Consider the following 15,191-nt stretch of genomic DNA (forward strand, 5'->3'; position numbering starts at 1 on the left):
AACTCTTACTGAAATGTTTATTAAGATCGAACTTCGGAACAACGGATTGGAACACAATGTCTCATGGAGTAGAATATTTCTAAATTGATTTTTTTCTTTTCTATGCATAAATGAAAAAAAAATCAAGATTATACAAAAAGAACAGAAAGTGCAGAACACAATAAAACAGTTCTCATGCAACAATTTTTTTTTAATCTTTAAACAGAAAATAAGCTCAACAGTGTAGAAATAAAAATCATACATACATTATGCCGTCTACGCACTCAAACATTCATCTGTGACATCACTTTTCTTTATCCCTTTTTCCTCATAAAACAACATTATGTGTTTAACACATGCTTATAAACATTGCTAAACTCAGCAAGAGCTATTATAGTGCCCCAACTTAATAAGTTGATAAAAAAGTAGTTGTCATATGGCCAGTTCACAAAGGAACTAAATATTCTCTTTTTTTTTTTCTTTTTTTCTTTTTTTTTAAATTTTTCCCCGCTATGAGATGCCTATATGCAGCTTTCTAGTAATACGAGGCATTTAAAATAAGCTGGTCATTTGGCTACTTAAAGGGCTTAGTGTTCATGTTACATCAGGAAAAACAAATTCACATTGGGAACTGCCAATTTGTTGAGAGAAAAGTCTGGATTTTGAGGTTATTTATTACAATTTGGCTGTTGCTAAGGGCTGAGTAGGTGCAGAGTAAATAAGGTGACAGCGAGTTTGACTAAATGCTCCCAGAGCTTCACCCCAAACTTCCAAATTTAAGAATAAATGTGCCAGAGCAGGTCAAATTGAACCATGCCCTGCATTTTCCCTAAAATTTTAGTAGGTCGCAAGGGCATCAAAAGTCCTTTAATTACAGCAGATGCTCTCTTTTGGTGGGAGATGTGTTTGTCCCTCCTGGGCACCCCTTGTGTTCCCTGGGGCGAGGGAAGCTGAGGTGGAAATTCAGCTGAAGCTGCTCAGGTTGAGGAACCAAACTGCACTGGTTTTCCAGGAGGTGATTTTAATTTACATGACAGGAAAACCTGGAACACCTTAATGAGCAGATCAGTGGGTGTGAGTGCCATGTCAGGAAAAGGAACTGAGCCTTTTTGTTGTTTTCTAAGGCAGCTTCCGAACTGCTGAGCCTCAAATTCAAACCCCAGTTGGTGTTTGAGCTGCTGCAGCTCCTTTGGATGCAACATGACAAAGAGAAAACTTTGGGTAGCTCCACTTTTTCCAAATGACCATTTTTTGACGTGCTTTACAAATGTTCAGCTTTGTCATTTAAGGAAGGAAAACAGCTAAAGGACTCTCTGGAACCATAGAGTTTCTGCAAAGAAAAATAAAATTTGGTATTTCTTCCACACAGTCATTAATAACATTTCTGTGCAACATTTGGTGTCCGTTACATTTATTTGGCCTTTTCAAAGGAAACGAGGACAAAACAGCTGCAAAAAAACCCAACTTCTCTTTCACGACAGACACTTCAGATGCCGAAGCTGCTACATGTGCTTGGAATATCATGCAGGAGTTCATTTGTTAACTTAAATAGGATACATATTTATAGCTGAGCTTGTCTTGCATCAGACTAGGATGAGGGAAACCCGGAAGAACTCAGTTGAGAACACTGTGGAGTACAGTGGCAGCAACACACAACCCCCAAAGGTATTTTGGCCTGAGCAGTGTGTCTGGAAATGTACAAACACATAGGTGCAGACACACACACATCCCTAAAACCCCCAAATCTCAGCACCTGCCTCCTGCACTTCCCTCCTGCTCAAATGTCCCAGCTCTCCTAGGAATAAAATGTGACTTTCTCCACCTTTACTCAGAAGTGTGACCTCAACCTGCATGGCCGTGAGATCTAGCAGCCAGGAAAATCCTGCTTTTCATGGTGGATGCTGGAGGAAGCCAAACTCACCCCCGACCAAGGGCAGGGGATGCATTCTTAACGATGGAACCCAGGTTTTAATGAGGAACCTGGCAAAAAGCACTGTGGTTGCTGCTGTCATTCCAAGTGCTAGGGGGTTCAGATCAGATGGGAGAGGGATAAGAAAGACTCAGTCCTCGCCTCTGAGGAAAACCTCACGCAGCCTGTTCCATCCTGGGGTCTGAGTGCCAGCATTGGTATCAGCAAGAAAACCAAGAGGGTAAATCTGCAGCCACCTCCTTTTCAGACCGATGCGCTGGGAATATTCCAGAGCCTAGAAAAAGGTTCCAAGTGAAAGGGGAAAAGGACATCCTGGGTTTCAAGGAGCACAAACCTCTGTTGGATTTACTGGCCTCCTCCCTCCTGATGATGAACAACCCCTATCTTTCCACGACTGCTCACAGCCAGCACCAGCAAACCACCAGGTTCGTGTTATTAAAAGGCTATTTAGGCAATAAATCTCATGAAAGTCACTGAACCAGCAGGAAGAGAAACATTCCTAAGAAATTATTGCTTCTGGAGTCTGAAATCCAGAATGCCATCCACCAACAGCACAGATCTCACTGGGCTCTTGGAATAACCCAACAGGGCCAAATGCACACTCTGCCTTTCCGAGAGGTGGAAGTTAAAGCTTCTCTGCTCTCACATGAAACATATCAAGATGTGCAGCTGATCGACCACAGCCCTCAAGGGTCTGAGCACCAGCAGTGCTTCATGTCACACATCACGGCAGCAGAACAGGTTAAAATAGTTTATGGTCTTGAACAATGCTAAACCTTAGTCCTACTATACTGAAGGTCCAACGGGATGACTTTGACTAGACAGGAATACAAACAAAAAAAAAAGATGCTTGTTGGCACCAGGAATAACAAAAAAAGCCACTTCAAACTTCTCTTTCTGCAAGTTCTGCAACAAACACATAAAACTGTACTACTTTAATTGTGGCAAAAAAAAAAAATCTGTATCAAAAGATAAGGTAAGGGACAGATGAAGAAATAAATCATTGCCCACTCTACCCTGAGAAGTGCTGGGGCTAGAAAGAAAACTCTCACATCCAAGGAAAAGCCTTAGGGAGACCTCAGCAGGTGAAGCCAGCGTGGGGGTTTCCCAGGCTGGCCAAAGGACAGGAGGAGATGCTTTGGCTGGGGCTCCCCAAGTTAATCCTTCTGGCAACACTACAAAAACTTCAGCACATTTACAATGAATAATTATTTCCTTTGCCTTTACCAGGGAGTGAAATCAGCTTCCTGTCGTGGCAGCACGCATACTCCTGTGTTATGAGCCCCATAAACAACTCCAAACATGGATTTTAACATCCAGTTCTTAGAAATGAGGCTCTGCCAAACGCTGTCCGTGACAGAACTGGCCCTTCCCTGCCTTTGCTTGAAGCCTCTGGGTTCGAAAGTAAAGGTCCTTCCTCCCTCCTTGCCCTTCCCTGGCTGAGAAAGCTCCATAAACATGGGTGAGCTCACCCCCAAAATGGTTTCATGTTCTCTCTGTGGGACGTGAAGTCAGAGGGAGCTTCAGCTTCTCCTCCCTCTCTGCAGCAACTTGGTCAGTGTGATGGCGCAGTGAAAGAGATCTTAGCTTAGAAAGTGCAGTGTGGAGTAAAGAAGATTTGATCCACGCTGGTCCATGGAACCCTTGGGAAAAGTGTAAGGCTGGCACTGGTCAGAAGATGCAGGTTTTTAAACTGTTGAAGAACCTTTTCAGAAGTAGAGATTCAAATAAGGAGTCCTTGACACCGGTCATTAACCAAAAGCAGAATCTTCAAGGAGCTTCAAAACTAAAATATTAAAGCCACTTTAAAATGTGTAACTCAATACGTAACTTACACAAATGCCAGTTCTAGGGTGAAACACAACACTTGTCTCTCACATATGAACATCACCAGAATATATTAAATGTAATTGAGATGATAAAATGCACGGCAGAATTTCTCACAACTGCTTTCTTCAGTGAGGTCTCACACTCTTCAGTAGTATCGCTCCCCTGGCTGAACACAGTTCACAGTATGTGTTCTAAATAAAAAATATTCACCATAGAAAAAAAAGACTTCCTCAAGACACTTGGAAAAACAAATACAACCCCTAAGTCCCGTGTGATTACATGTACTTCAGTGCTCTGTGATGTCACCAGCCTAAAAACATTGTCACCCTTGATAGCAGAGGCCATGGGCATGACTGGAAGCCCTCAGAGAAACCCACAGATGCCATCTTCAAATACACCCAAACATCCATTTCTCAAATACACTGACAATTCAAGTAATTCATTAAAAACTGCTTTTCATATTGAAATCTAGCTTCTTTGTCTGAATGCCTGTATTGCAGCATGATTGACACAAGCATTTGCAAGTCTTGAAGGAGGAGGAGGAGTTTGAGGCAGCAGGAATCTCACACTGCCTGTCCAGCACATGGATTGATGGCAGCCTGGGGAGGCCCAAGCCAAAATGAGTCAACAGCATCACAAACACTTCTTACGAATGACAAATGGAAGTTTGGTTTTGAAAGTTGCTTTAAATGGCTACTGGATAATGATCCAAACCTATTTTAAATGAAGTTAGCACAACTCTTTCAAGCTCTTTCCAGAAAAGTATCTTTGCACTGCAGCTGTGTCCTGAATCACAGAAGGGGACATGGAGGATGCGCTGACGACATTGGTACGGCAGCTCGGAAGAGCTCCAGCCTACAATTCCTCCAACACAGGGGCTGGAACAGCAACTTTTGAATTTTAAGGCCTAAAAACTGTTTCTGACACAGATTTTTATACACCCAGACTATGCCATAAAGTGACAGAGGTAGGCCTTGGGTTCTCCTTGTTGTACTGACCCTGTGCCTTTACCTCGGCTGCTGCGTTTCCAGCCAGGAGGTTAAAGGATCGTAGAAAGTGCAATTAATCAATGACTTCCTTTCCCTACGGAAGAGAATCGCATGCCCCTCCCATGAAGCTGACCCCAGAGATGCCCTTTCTCCATGGCAGCTTCATCCAGAGATGATCAGGTTTAAATGCCAAGAAAACACCCCCGAGATCACCAGCACGTGAAACTCTCAGCTAAAAATTGTCACAGCGTATTCCAACAACATTCATAAAATACAGCACTTGTGATAAAAAAACCTGTGAGTGCTGGTCACCTCTCCCAGCTGCTGCTCCTTCCATCTGCATCTGACATCCAGCACCCAGTGTCACCCTCTCCTGACGAGCAGCAGATTTGGGAGTGGTTGTGAATAGTATGACTAAAAGAATTCACAGCAGTTTCTTAGAAACTGCAGTAATTGCTTTTTTTTTCTTGAAAATAATTGCAAATAAAAGGATTCTGTAGTAATTGCACTAACAAAAACATGAAGTCTAAAATTAATGTAGCTGTCAGACCAGTAATATCATGCTCATGAAAAGAATTGATCGATGTCTAAGCATTTGAGTCCATTATTACGCTAGTGAAATCTGAAATGTTCTGACAAAAAAATGGCAAGAGACTATAGGTTGAGATAGCTTCCATTTTCCGTTAGTTTAAAAACAGCCGAAAACTTAATTTTTCTAACTGCTAATTGTATACACTGTGAGTCTCATGCAGATTAATAAAACTTATTCGAAATCTAAATGTATTCTTAATAAAAAAGTGTTCAGAAATGATGTTTCTAACTCGTAGAGAAAGCAATTAGCATCAGAGTGACCTGCTCAAACCTAGAGGAAGGACTACAGAATTTAATTTACATTTTTGCACGAAACTGCCTTTTCTTCTGCAAATTTTAGCTACAAGCAGTGAAGGTCCTAATTTGCTTTCCTGGAAAAAAAAAAACCAAACACAACAAAAGTTCTTGATCCTGCACCTGCACTCCTTGGAATGTGGGTGAACAAGTGGCGGTGGCCTCACACGGCTGACTCGCCCTCTGGCTCTGTTGCCGCAGCTCCTTTGCGCGTCAGCTTCAGCACCGTCGGCTTCTCTGTGCCTGTGCCTTTGCCCTCGGCTGTCTCTGGAGGACCCAGTCCCTTCTGCTCTTCCTTTGGCTCTTCGTTGACTTCAGGGTAAATAACCAAGAAAGTCGCTGTCAAAAAACCCAGGAAGGATCCCACCGAAGCCACCATGGGGATGACTCTGACCGTGCCAACTGCATCCACCACGCCGCCGAGCGCGGAGGCCACGAGGATCTGGGAGATGTAAACCTGACACGACAGGATGGCGCAGTCAATGCCGAATCCCCGCTTTGAGTTCCCAGGGCTGTGGTGAATGTACTGGAAAAAGACAAGAAACATGGTAGGAGGTAAAACAATGGATGAAAGCAAATACTTAAACACCAGAACTTTCTGCAAATTTCTCAGCCCCATGGTCAACTTTACATCATCCATGACACAACTCCAGAGCAACAGCCTCCTTATCTGCTCATCAACAACCTCCTCACCCTGCAGCACGAGGCAGGTATTGACTGGGTCACTTCTAGCCCAGATCAGCTCCAAGAGGAGGTTTTGTAAAAACAATTTTACATCGAACATTTGGTGTTACATGAAACATCATTTTTATGATTATAAAAAGGAATCCCCCTCCCTGGCGCAATGCAGGAACTTGTAACAAATGATCCTACTGTAATTTGCAATCCAAATGGAACAGTGGAATTACACTGTTGGGAAGTAATATCATCCTTGTTTCCAGCAGAACTGGTTTGTCTTATGCATCCCCAAATTACAGCTGCATTTCCAGACTCACTTCAAAATCTAAGACTGTTAAAAATCTGAGTAACACTACCATATCACATCCAAGACAGAAGTAACAAACAGATATGTAGTAAATACTCCAATAATAATTTAATTTCTCTTCATCTGCCATATGCACCCAGATCCTTTTATACCTCAGCATAGGGAGAAGCAGTCATGACCCCCTCTGAAGCAGTCATGACCCCAACTCAATGCCAAGACCGTCAGATTTCAGCATCAGCTCCTGCTATTCACTATCCATTCAAGGTGTGGCACATATCCCAAAAAAACAGGTATCTTCAATAATGGGATTTAACAAATCCCTTTTGCCACTGTGTTCTTCGGAGAAACATGAATGCTCTGCCTTTATTCACATATATACTCCAAATACTCCACGTACCTGTTTAATCTCATGGTATTGTCCCAAAAGCGCATAGGGGCAGTAGGAGATGCTCATGGAGACTATTCCCATCGTGCTGATCATTATCATGGTGACATAAACGTTGGGGAACATGGCCATCACTGCAGTGCCAAGGGAAAAACCCAGGGTGCCCAGGATGTAGATCACTTTTATGCTAAGGTCGTAGTTGTCCAAGTATTTCTGCAACAAGGCTGCAGAGATAAAGAATAAAACAGGAATCATAGAATTGTTTGGGTTGGAAGGGACCTAAAAGATCATCCAGTTCCAACCACCTCTGCATGGGCAGGGACACCTTCCACTAGCCCAAGCCCCATCCATCTTGGCCCTGAAAACTTCCAGGGATGGGGCAGCCACAGCTTCTCTGGGCAACCTGTGCCAGTGCCTCACTATCCTCACAGGGAAGAATTTTTTCCTAATATCCAATCTAAACCTACTTTTTTCAGTTTGAAGCCATTTCCTCTTAAATATCAGTTTACTCACTAAAGTTTTAGGGGACTGATGTGGCCGTGGCAGCTCTATCCCTGTTTAGGATGTGGATGTTCAGTGCATATTTGGGCTGTCTGAGCAGCACAGCCCAGACCTCACTAGGAACAAGATACATTCCTGCTTCAGAAAGAGCCTGTCCCCATGTCAGCTGTGTAGGCATGCCTGCAATGCGCTGCAAAAGGCAGAATTTAAGTTTGGAAAAAACTCTCAATTTCAGGGTCTATTCCAAGCCCAAATTATCTGCAGAATGACTTTCAGAAATACATATTTATAATTTTGATTTAAAAACAGTCTTTGCAAAAACTCTCTTGCATATGTTTAAATCTTCTACCAAGAATGATTTTAGTTTCCTGAAGGCTTGTTAAATGCCACTCAATATCCATTTTGTGCTTTATGCCACTTAACCATCTGCTCATATTTCCACCTCTACATTTGGAGGAACTTTTTAATATCGATTCTTAAAGAAGCCCTTCCCCTTATGATCACATGAAATGCTTTTCCAAAATATTCTTTACCCCAAACAAGGAGGTGGATGCCAACTGAAGTAACACTATTTCAGGAGGGCCAGGAGTTGGACGATCCTTGTGGGTCACTTCCAACTCAGAATATTCCGTGATTCTACTTTTACCTTAGAAATACATGCATGAGGTGCATTCCACTGTGTGATTGCACAGTCTCTTACCTGAACAAACGGCAGCAGTAGCAGCATAAATCACCAGCCCCCAGCATCCCATCTGAACCCCAGCATTGTAGGCGTGCAGCTCAGTTGAGTTCGAAGGAGCCTGCAACAGACACAAACACCAACACCACTTTGTTGTACTGAGAACATCTCAGAAATGAGGGACTCTGAGCAGGTCTGCCCATGGGAACTGCTCTCCTACCTTTGGATCGCCCTGGAAAATGACCTGTCCCATGAAATCTGTATAGAACACAGCTTCAGCAATGATGGAAAACCAAGTCAGGAGGTGGCAGACGCACAACCTCAGCAGCTCCTTGGGCATCTTTAGCATCGACAACCACAAGAGTCTGACAGTGGTTTCGGTCTCGCCTTCTTCGCTCTCCGTGTCCCCGCTGGAGTTGGTGGTGCCGCTCTGGTTGCGGTGCCGGCAGCGCTGCCGCTGCCGTTTCTGCATATCGTAGATGTCGTTCATGCTGCGCGAGGACTTGATGAGGACGATGGCGTTGGCCCGGCGGAAGCGGTACCGGTGGGAGCCAATCTTGCCGTAGTACGAGAAGGTGTAGGACGGCTGCCGGTAGAACATGTGCCTCCGCCTCCGCATGGAGTTGGAAGTGCTGGACTGCTTCATGCCTATTCTGGCGTGTCCATTGAGGAACTCTTTTGGTAGGGAGCCGTTGATGTTTGGGACTTTATCTTCATTTAAACGATTATCAAGCAACATTTCCTCCTCCTTCTCATTTTCCCTAAGGAAAGCAGACAGGTGGTTGAGTTTGGACTTCATGATCTCCTGGCTCGTGTTGTGGGGAGTGTTTGGATATGAAGCATCCTGAAAAATGGAGGGCTCGATGTCATGCAGGAAAAGCAGCTCTGATTCAATTTCCAACGTGGCATCGGGCATGTGCAGAACTGAGTCACTCTTGCTTCTCACAATGTTCACCTCAAGGAACTCCATATTGAGGTCATGCTCCGACTGAACCTCATCATGGAACATGGAAGCTCCATACGGCTCTTCCTCACTAATTACATTCAGCCGATTCAGAGGGGGGAGACTGCCACTGAATTTGGCACTGGAAAGTGTTTCTCCTTCGTCATCGATCCTGTCCTGCTGAGGGTTATATTGCTCTTCTTCAATGCTAAAAAGGTGGAGAGCAACGGAGACAGAGAAAATAATGGCTGCAAAGAAGAAAAGGACTTGCTCTTGAGATTTAAAAATGCTACCCAAGAAGGTCTGTGTCCAGTCCAGCCCTCCTAACATATAACCAATCGCTCCTCCAAGACCTGCGGAACAGAAAAAAGTGAGAAGTGAGTTCAGGAAAAATCAATTCAGCCACAACCTAGTCTTCAGGAAGACCGAACAGCTGCCGAGAACATCTCAGCTAACTCCATACCAGCTGAAAACGCATGGATGTTCAGGGCCATGTCTTGTTCTTCACTGTCCACCACATCCAACAAGTAGGCCCGAATTGGCCCTTCAGTTGCATCAGCACAGAAGTCCAACACCACAACCCCAAGCACTGTGAGAACTATCCCAATGGGCTGCTTGTCTGGGACATCACCAATAGCCAGACCTGGGGAGAAATGGGAGAGGAATCTGAGCACCTCATTCAAAAAGGGAAAACTCCCAGGAACAAGCTTAACACCTTAGGAGAGAGGCGGCCAACACGCTCACTGAAAACATTCCTTTTGGTGCAAAATGGCAATTTCAGCTCTTTGGCACAGTATCATGGAAGGTCTCGGACAAACATTATGTTTTACGTTTGTCAGACTGACATTTGTCAAAATGTTATTTTATAAAGCATCTCTGAAACCTCTGGGAGCACCGGATATTATTTCGTATTCCTCCCATGTATTCTCCTTCCGATGTGGAAGGCTGTTTTTATAAAAGACAGCCGTGGTGGGAGAGGGGAGAATCCAAAATGACATATTTCATCTGTCGGATACATTCACAGGTAACTGCACTGCTGGCAGCATTCCTGACGTGATACTTAACATGCAGTGGTTGCAGTACACCAGGATAAAGTGAAATTTAACCCTGTCATCTCTGTCTTTGCTTTCTTAAACATTCTTATTTTCTAGATAGCTTTTTATAAGCTAAATTTTTAAGGATGAAGCAACAAGGATGTATTTTGCATTGCAAAAAGCATCAGTCAGCTGCTGTTGACAGCACAGGATGAAACGCTTTTTGTCTACATAGTAGAAAGGCAGCATTAGCACAGAGGTGGATAATTTGTCATGAGATGAACCAGTGACAAAAGAACAAATTACTTGAATCACAGAGATTTAGAAGTTACACATGCGAGGCTGATAAAACCATTAGTGTAACTGATTAAAATGTCTATGGAAGGAGATGAACTGGCTAAGCCACCAAAAATCATCTAAATCTTAAGCGCTGATTCCTGCATATTGAATCCTCATTTATACCAAGCCCTTTGAAGACTAAAGAAGTTTATAAGTGTTCCACACTCAGCTGAACCCTACAGCAGAAAACACCAACAGTGCTTTAGAACTGCTGGAAACCTAAATAGGGCAGGAGAGAACATGAGTTGAGTAAGCTGTTCCCCTGGGACATGGTTGTATCACAATTGGGATTAGCCAACCTCTGTGTTCCTGGTTCCCCTCCCTATGACTCCTACTGCCAGAGGCCACGTTATGAAAGAGGGTCTGATACAGTTTTTGCAGCATCTCCTGTTCTCCCAAATTGCAATTAGGATTGCAAGTAAGTGGAGACTGACGATAGGAAAGCGAAGAAGAAAAATCAACAATATTTTGTGCTGATTTATTTTAAGGCTTCAAAATAAGCCTATAAACTGAGCATGAGGTTTGCTTGCCAGTATCAATGGCTCCTGACCTAAACTACTGTATGGAACTGAGAGCTTCATATCGCTTAAAATCTTGTATGAGGGTTGTAGTCTAACATCCTGGAAACAACTGGAGGAAGAGGAATAAGTCTTGGAGACACAACAACTAAATACAATTGATGCCATAGGAAAGCAATTCAAATAAGTAGTGTAAGTTCAAAAAGCATAAGCTAAATGTAATTTTTCTGAATAGTTTGTCCACTACAGTTTGCAGAGAATTGAAACCAATCATAGGGCATTCCAGTCTGGCTTTAACAAGCTGAGCCAAGGTAACATTCCACTCATTTCCCTCAATTAGTAGACCTGTTTCACAATAGAGCTGCATCTAATCCTGAAAAAGAGAGCCAAGAGGATGTTATTAGGTGCTAAGTTCCTTTTGTTTGCATCAGTCCAACCATTTTGTAAACATTTTCCCAAATGTACTTGCAGTCACCTCTCCTACAATAAATTTACAAAGAGATTGTAGATTAAATTCGTAGTAAACTATGTTTGAGGGAAACTATTTTTACCAGCTTTGATGGGGGCTCAGGAAAAATTATTTTCCCACATAGTTTTTGATAAACAAATATTAACTGTGTTCTGGACTTTTTCAATACTGGGTCTAAGAAAAGCACAAGAAAAAGTGAAAAGATAATTTTTGAAATAATGCTGGAAACAGGATGTGTTGCCAGATATGCATTAAAGGGAAAAGGGATCACAACAGGAAACATTTCCCTGTGAACAGGTTGCTACAATTTTCCCATGTCAAGGATCGACCAAATTCGTCTCAGCGTCTGCAAACATGCTGGCAACCATTGCATTAATAACATTGTTATTAATACCAGTTACAGCTACGATTGCACAACGCTCAGCACAGTGCTGTAACTTGTGACTTCAGATAATAACAAGCAAGATGGACAGAGCTCAAGGGCAGGGCTGTGAAGATTTCTAATGATTTTAACATTAAATATAAATTAAACCAACTGCAGAGCATTATCTTTACATCCTACATTAAAATATCAAAGCAGGTACATTAGCAGGAGGTACATGTAGGGGATTTCCTTGTTATTTACCTATCACAGAGCCATTAAGGAAAAGTGCAACTCCAAAGAGAACACCAATGCAGAGAGCAAGGATGAAAGGCCGCCGGCGGCCCCAGCTCAGCGTGCAGCGGTCACTGGCTGAACCTATGAGTGGAGTGAAGATCAAGCCCAGGATAGGGCTGAGGAACCAAGTGAGGCTGTAGTATTGTTCAGGAAGACCTAAAACAAAGACAAAAATGATGGAAAGGTTATGTGGTACACACTGAACATTTCACTCTATACATTAAGTTTTGTTACAGCGTTGAAAATTGTAAATTCAGGGTAATTTACCTACAGTGAATTCTCTCCCAAATTAAGAACTCACTTAAGAATCTTTAGCAATAGTTAAAAATACAGCAGAGATTGTTTATCTTTCAAATACCTGGGCAATAAGAAGGTAACAATTGGAGTATTTCTGCTACTGAATCCTCTATCCATTTGTGGAATATAAACCCAAAGGTTTTAGGATGCTTGGAAGCTGCCTGGCTGTCATATATACAGACCCCCAGCTCAATAAAGTTTTTAAGATTCAAAATTGAACATTACAGTGGTGCTGTTTTCATTTAAGACCACCCCCATAAAAGAATTATTAAAGATTTAATGGACTGAGAGTGAAGGACAGAATTTGAATGTCTTATTAAATATCCCATTTCTAAGCACAAAATGTTTACGTACAAAAATGAACAACAGACAATAAAAACAACAATTAGCATTTATTCATCAACTTAGATAAATCTAAGGTTTGCTCATCCCCACTGTCTTTGCTTTCTTTAAGAACAGAGGTGACTGTTCATGAGATTAGATGGGAAAATTTAAAATTTACTACATAGCACTTACTAGAAAACAACAACTTACTAGAAATAATAATTTCTGGAGAAGAAAGAGCTCCCAAGCCCTGCTCTCCACATCCCCAGCACGGAGCAGTGGCCTGCAGATGGCAGACTGGCCACAGCAGCAGCCAAGCCGGCTCCTTTGGGACCTGCCTCCTGCTCATTTATCAGCACAGGGCAGGTAACACTCAGACACGGTTCTTAGAAAACCGTTAAAAACATAACAATCTATTTCTTGCAGTCCAACTGATGCCAAGACAGAAAAACTCAGTGTCTTTATCCCAGGAAGGAAAACCATTTATTATCCAAACCCATACACGGTGAGTGCGAGCAGCATTTGACCTTTGCTGGTGAGATCAACCTGTACCTTGTGCTCCCTGTTCAGCACACTGAGGCATCCATTACCAAGCAGGATTATACCAATCCCTGCCCAAAATAGCCTCTGATGCAGATTTGGAAGTCTAATCTGCTGCTGTTTAAAGTAGCACCAAATCTTGACTAGCAACACTGACTTCTTCCATGAGACAGATCAGATTTTCCCAAGAGTGTTGCACACTCTGTGGTGATACAGAGATATATTATGGAAAATAAGCTATTTTTTGGCATTAAAAACCAATTTCATCATCAGGATTCAAAATCCAGGTCTGAGGCCGAGGTCTGTGTGATTTGACTCAACTTTGGCTAATGAACAAGCTAACAGTGACAGCTGCCTTGATGAGCCTAGAGTTATGGAAAGAGACCTGCCCCTTCTGAAACTTCCCAACCTATGTTTTCAGACCAAATACGCCATGAACCTCCTGCCACAGGGAATGGCACCATGGTTCAGCCACCCTTCCTTGTTACAGGCAGCTAGAGGCCTGTACTGAGGCCAGTACTCCACATCACTACTTACCATGGAACTGTTGACTCCTTCTGCACAGGATTTAGATCTTTAGGAAAGGGCTGTGTTTGTACAGGTGGGACTGTGTTCACATCATGATTCAAATCACTATCTATCTCTTACTTAACTTTTCCTACTGTTTGGTGATGTCTTGGCTGACATGGAAGTTTTAGCTGAGACGTAACTCTATGTGTTTGCATATCGGACCTAAAGCTCTTGTTCAAAAAGCCACAGGTCCCTCCAGATCCCATCCAGATTTGGACCATCCAGCTTCTCTTCATGAACACTGTCCTCATCAAATATGCAAGTTAGAAAGCCAGCAATTCAAGCAGAAGTGCAAGGAAAACTTCCATCTCCCTGTGGCTTAAACACTCCCTTTAACTTCACCAGGTTCAACAGCTTCCCAAGCACAAAAGCAGGTTCAGGCACCTCATATTTAACTGGCACCTCACCTGCTCCAGGATGCTGACACTTACCAGTGCCTGAGCAGGCTTAAAAATTAATCAGTGATGGGGAAGAGGAAACATTTGGTTCAAGGCAAGCAAAACTAAAGGCTGGGCATGATTCATTTAGGGTGAAAGATTTTTCTGCAGGACATAGAAGACATGGCAATGTGTAAATACTCTTCCCATTTTGCCTGCACAGAGCCATCCTGGGAGCAGTGGTTAAGCACCCAAGGTTGCTACTGTGTGAGGCCAAGTCCCTGCAGAGTGTGTTTCAAACACAGTGAGAAGCTGCAGCTTAACCAAAGTCATGGATCTTTATTGCAGTGATCATCAACATCTGGAATAACTCGATGGCATTTCACTACACAAGGGCTGTGTGTTGAAAGCAGACACTTCTTTTCTGAATTATGTTGTGACTCGTGAATTATGAGCTGGGACATCTCAGTTGAGCTCATCCATCAGTAAACACTTGCGAGACGCTGGGAAGGTTTTGCAGTAAATCATACAGAGGCTTTAAATAAACACAGGGGTGAAGGCTGGCAAGAGCTCTGACATCAGCATAACAAGCCTCATCACATCTTATGTGAATAAACAATCAAATAGGCATATTTAAGTAAAATGGACACAATTAAGAGATTCTCTTTTAATATTCCAACATCCATTGAGACAAACAATTTGTTTTAATGGAGACTGTGAGCAGAAACAACAAGGAAACACTGGTATATCAGGGACAAGAAATAGGAGTGCAAATCAGGGACACCAGGGGTTGGCGCAGCTCACTGTCCCTCTGTCCTTGAGGCCACCACCTTTTCTCCAGTCTGCAATGACACTTCTCTGTGGTGTATACAGATCTTAACCAAAAAAAAAAGTTCCAAAACCACAGAAACCATTTGAAACGATGATTTGAAATTACTTCTGCAGAGAACTAAAAATTG

The 15,191-nt window shown here is 42.9% G+C and overlaps 1 protein-coding gene across 4 annotated transcripts in view; it reads right to left on the reverse strand.

The window, feature by feature from the left end:
- Positions 1-15,191, reverse strand: part of SLC45A4 (solute carrier family 45 member 4) — an 86,396-nt gene continuing 71,205 nt past the window's right edge. For all 4 annotated transcript variants that reach the window (XM_010404703.4, XM_010404702.4, XM_039548636.1 and 1 more), the window contains 6 exons: positions 12,092-12,280; positions 9,570-9,749; positions 8,384-9,459; positions 8,185-8,284; positions 6,996-7,207; positions 1-6,139 (listed from right to left, as the gene is read on the reverse strand). In XM_010404703.4, coding sequence (XP_010403005.1) covers positions 5,777-6,139; positions 6,996-7,207; positions 8,185-8,284; positions 8,384-9,459; positions 9,570-9,749; positions 12,092-12,280 — 2,120 coding nt within the window. In that variant the 3' untranslated portion in view covers positions 1-5,776. The remainder of the gene's footprint in view (positions 6,140-6,995; positions 7,208-8,184; positions 8,285-8,383; positions 9,460-9,569; positions 9,750-12,091; positions 12,281-15,191) is intronic.

This window comes from Corvus cornix, chromosome 2 (genome assembly GCF_000738735.6).
Source record: "Corvus cornix cornix isolate S_Up_H32 chromosome 2, ASM73873v5, whole genome shotgun sequence".
In the NCBI taxonomy this organism is placed as follows: domain Eukaryota; kingdom Metazoa; phylum Chordata; class Aves; order Passeriformes; family Corvidae; genus Corvus; species Corvus cornix.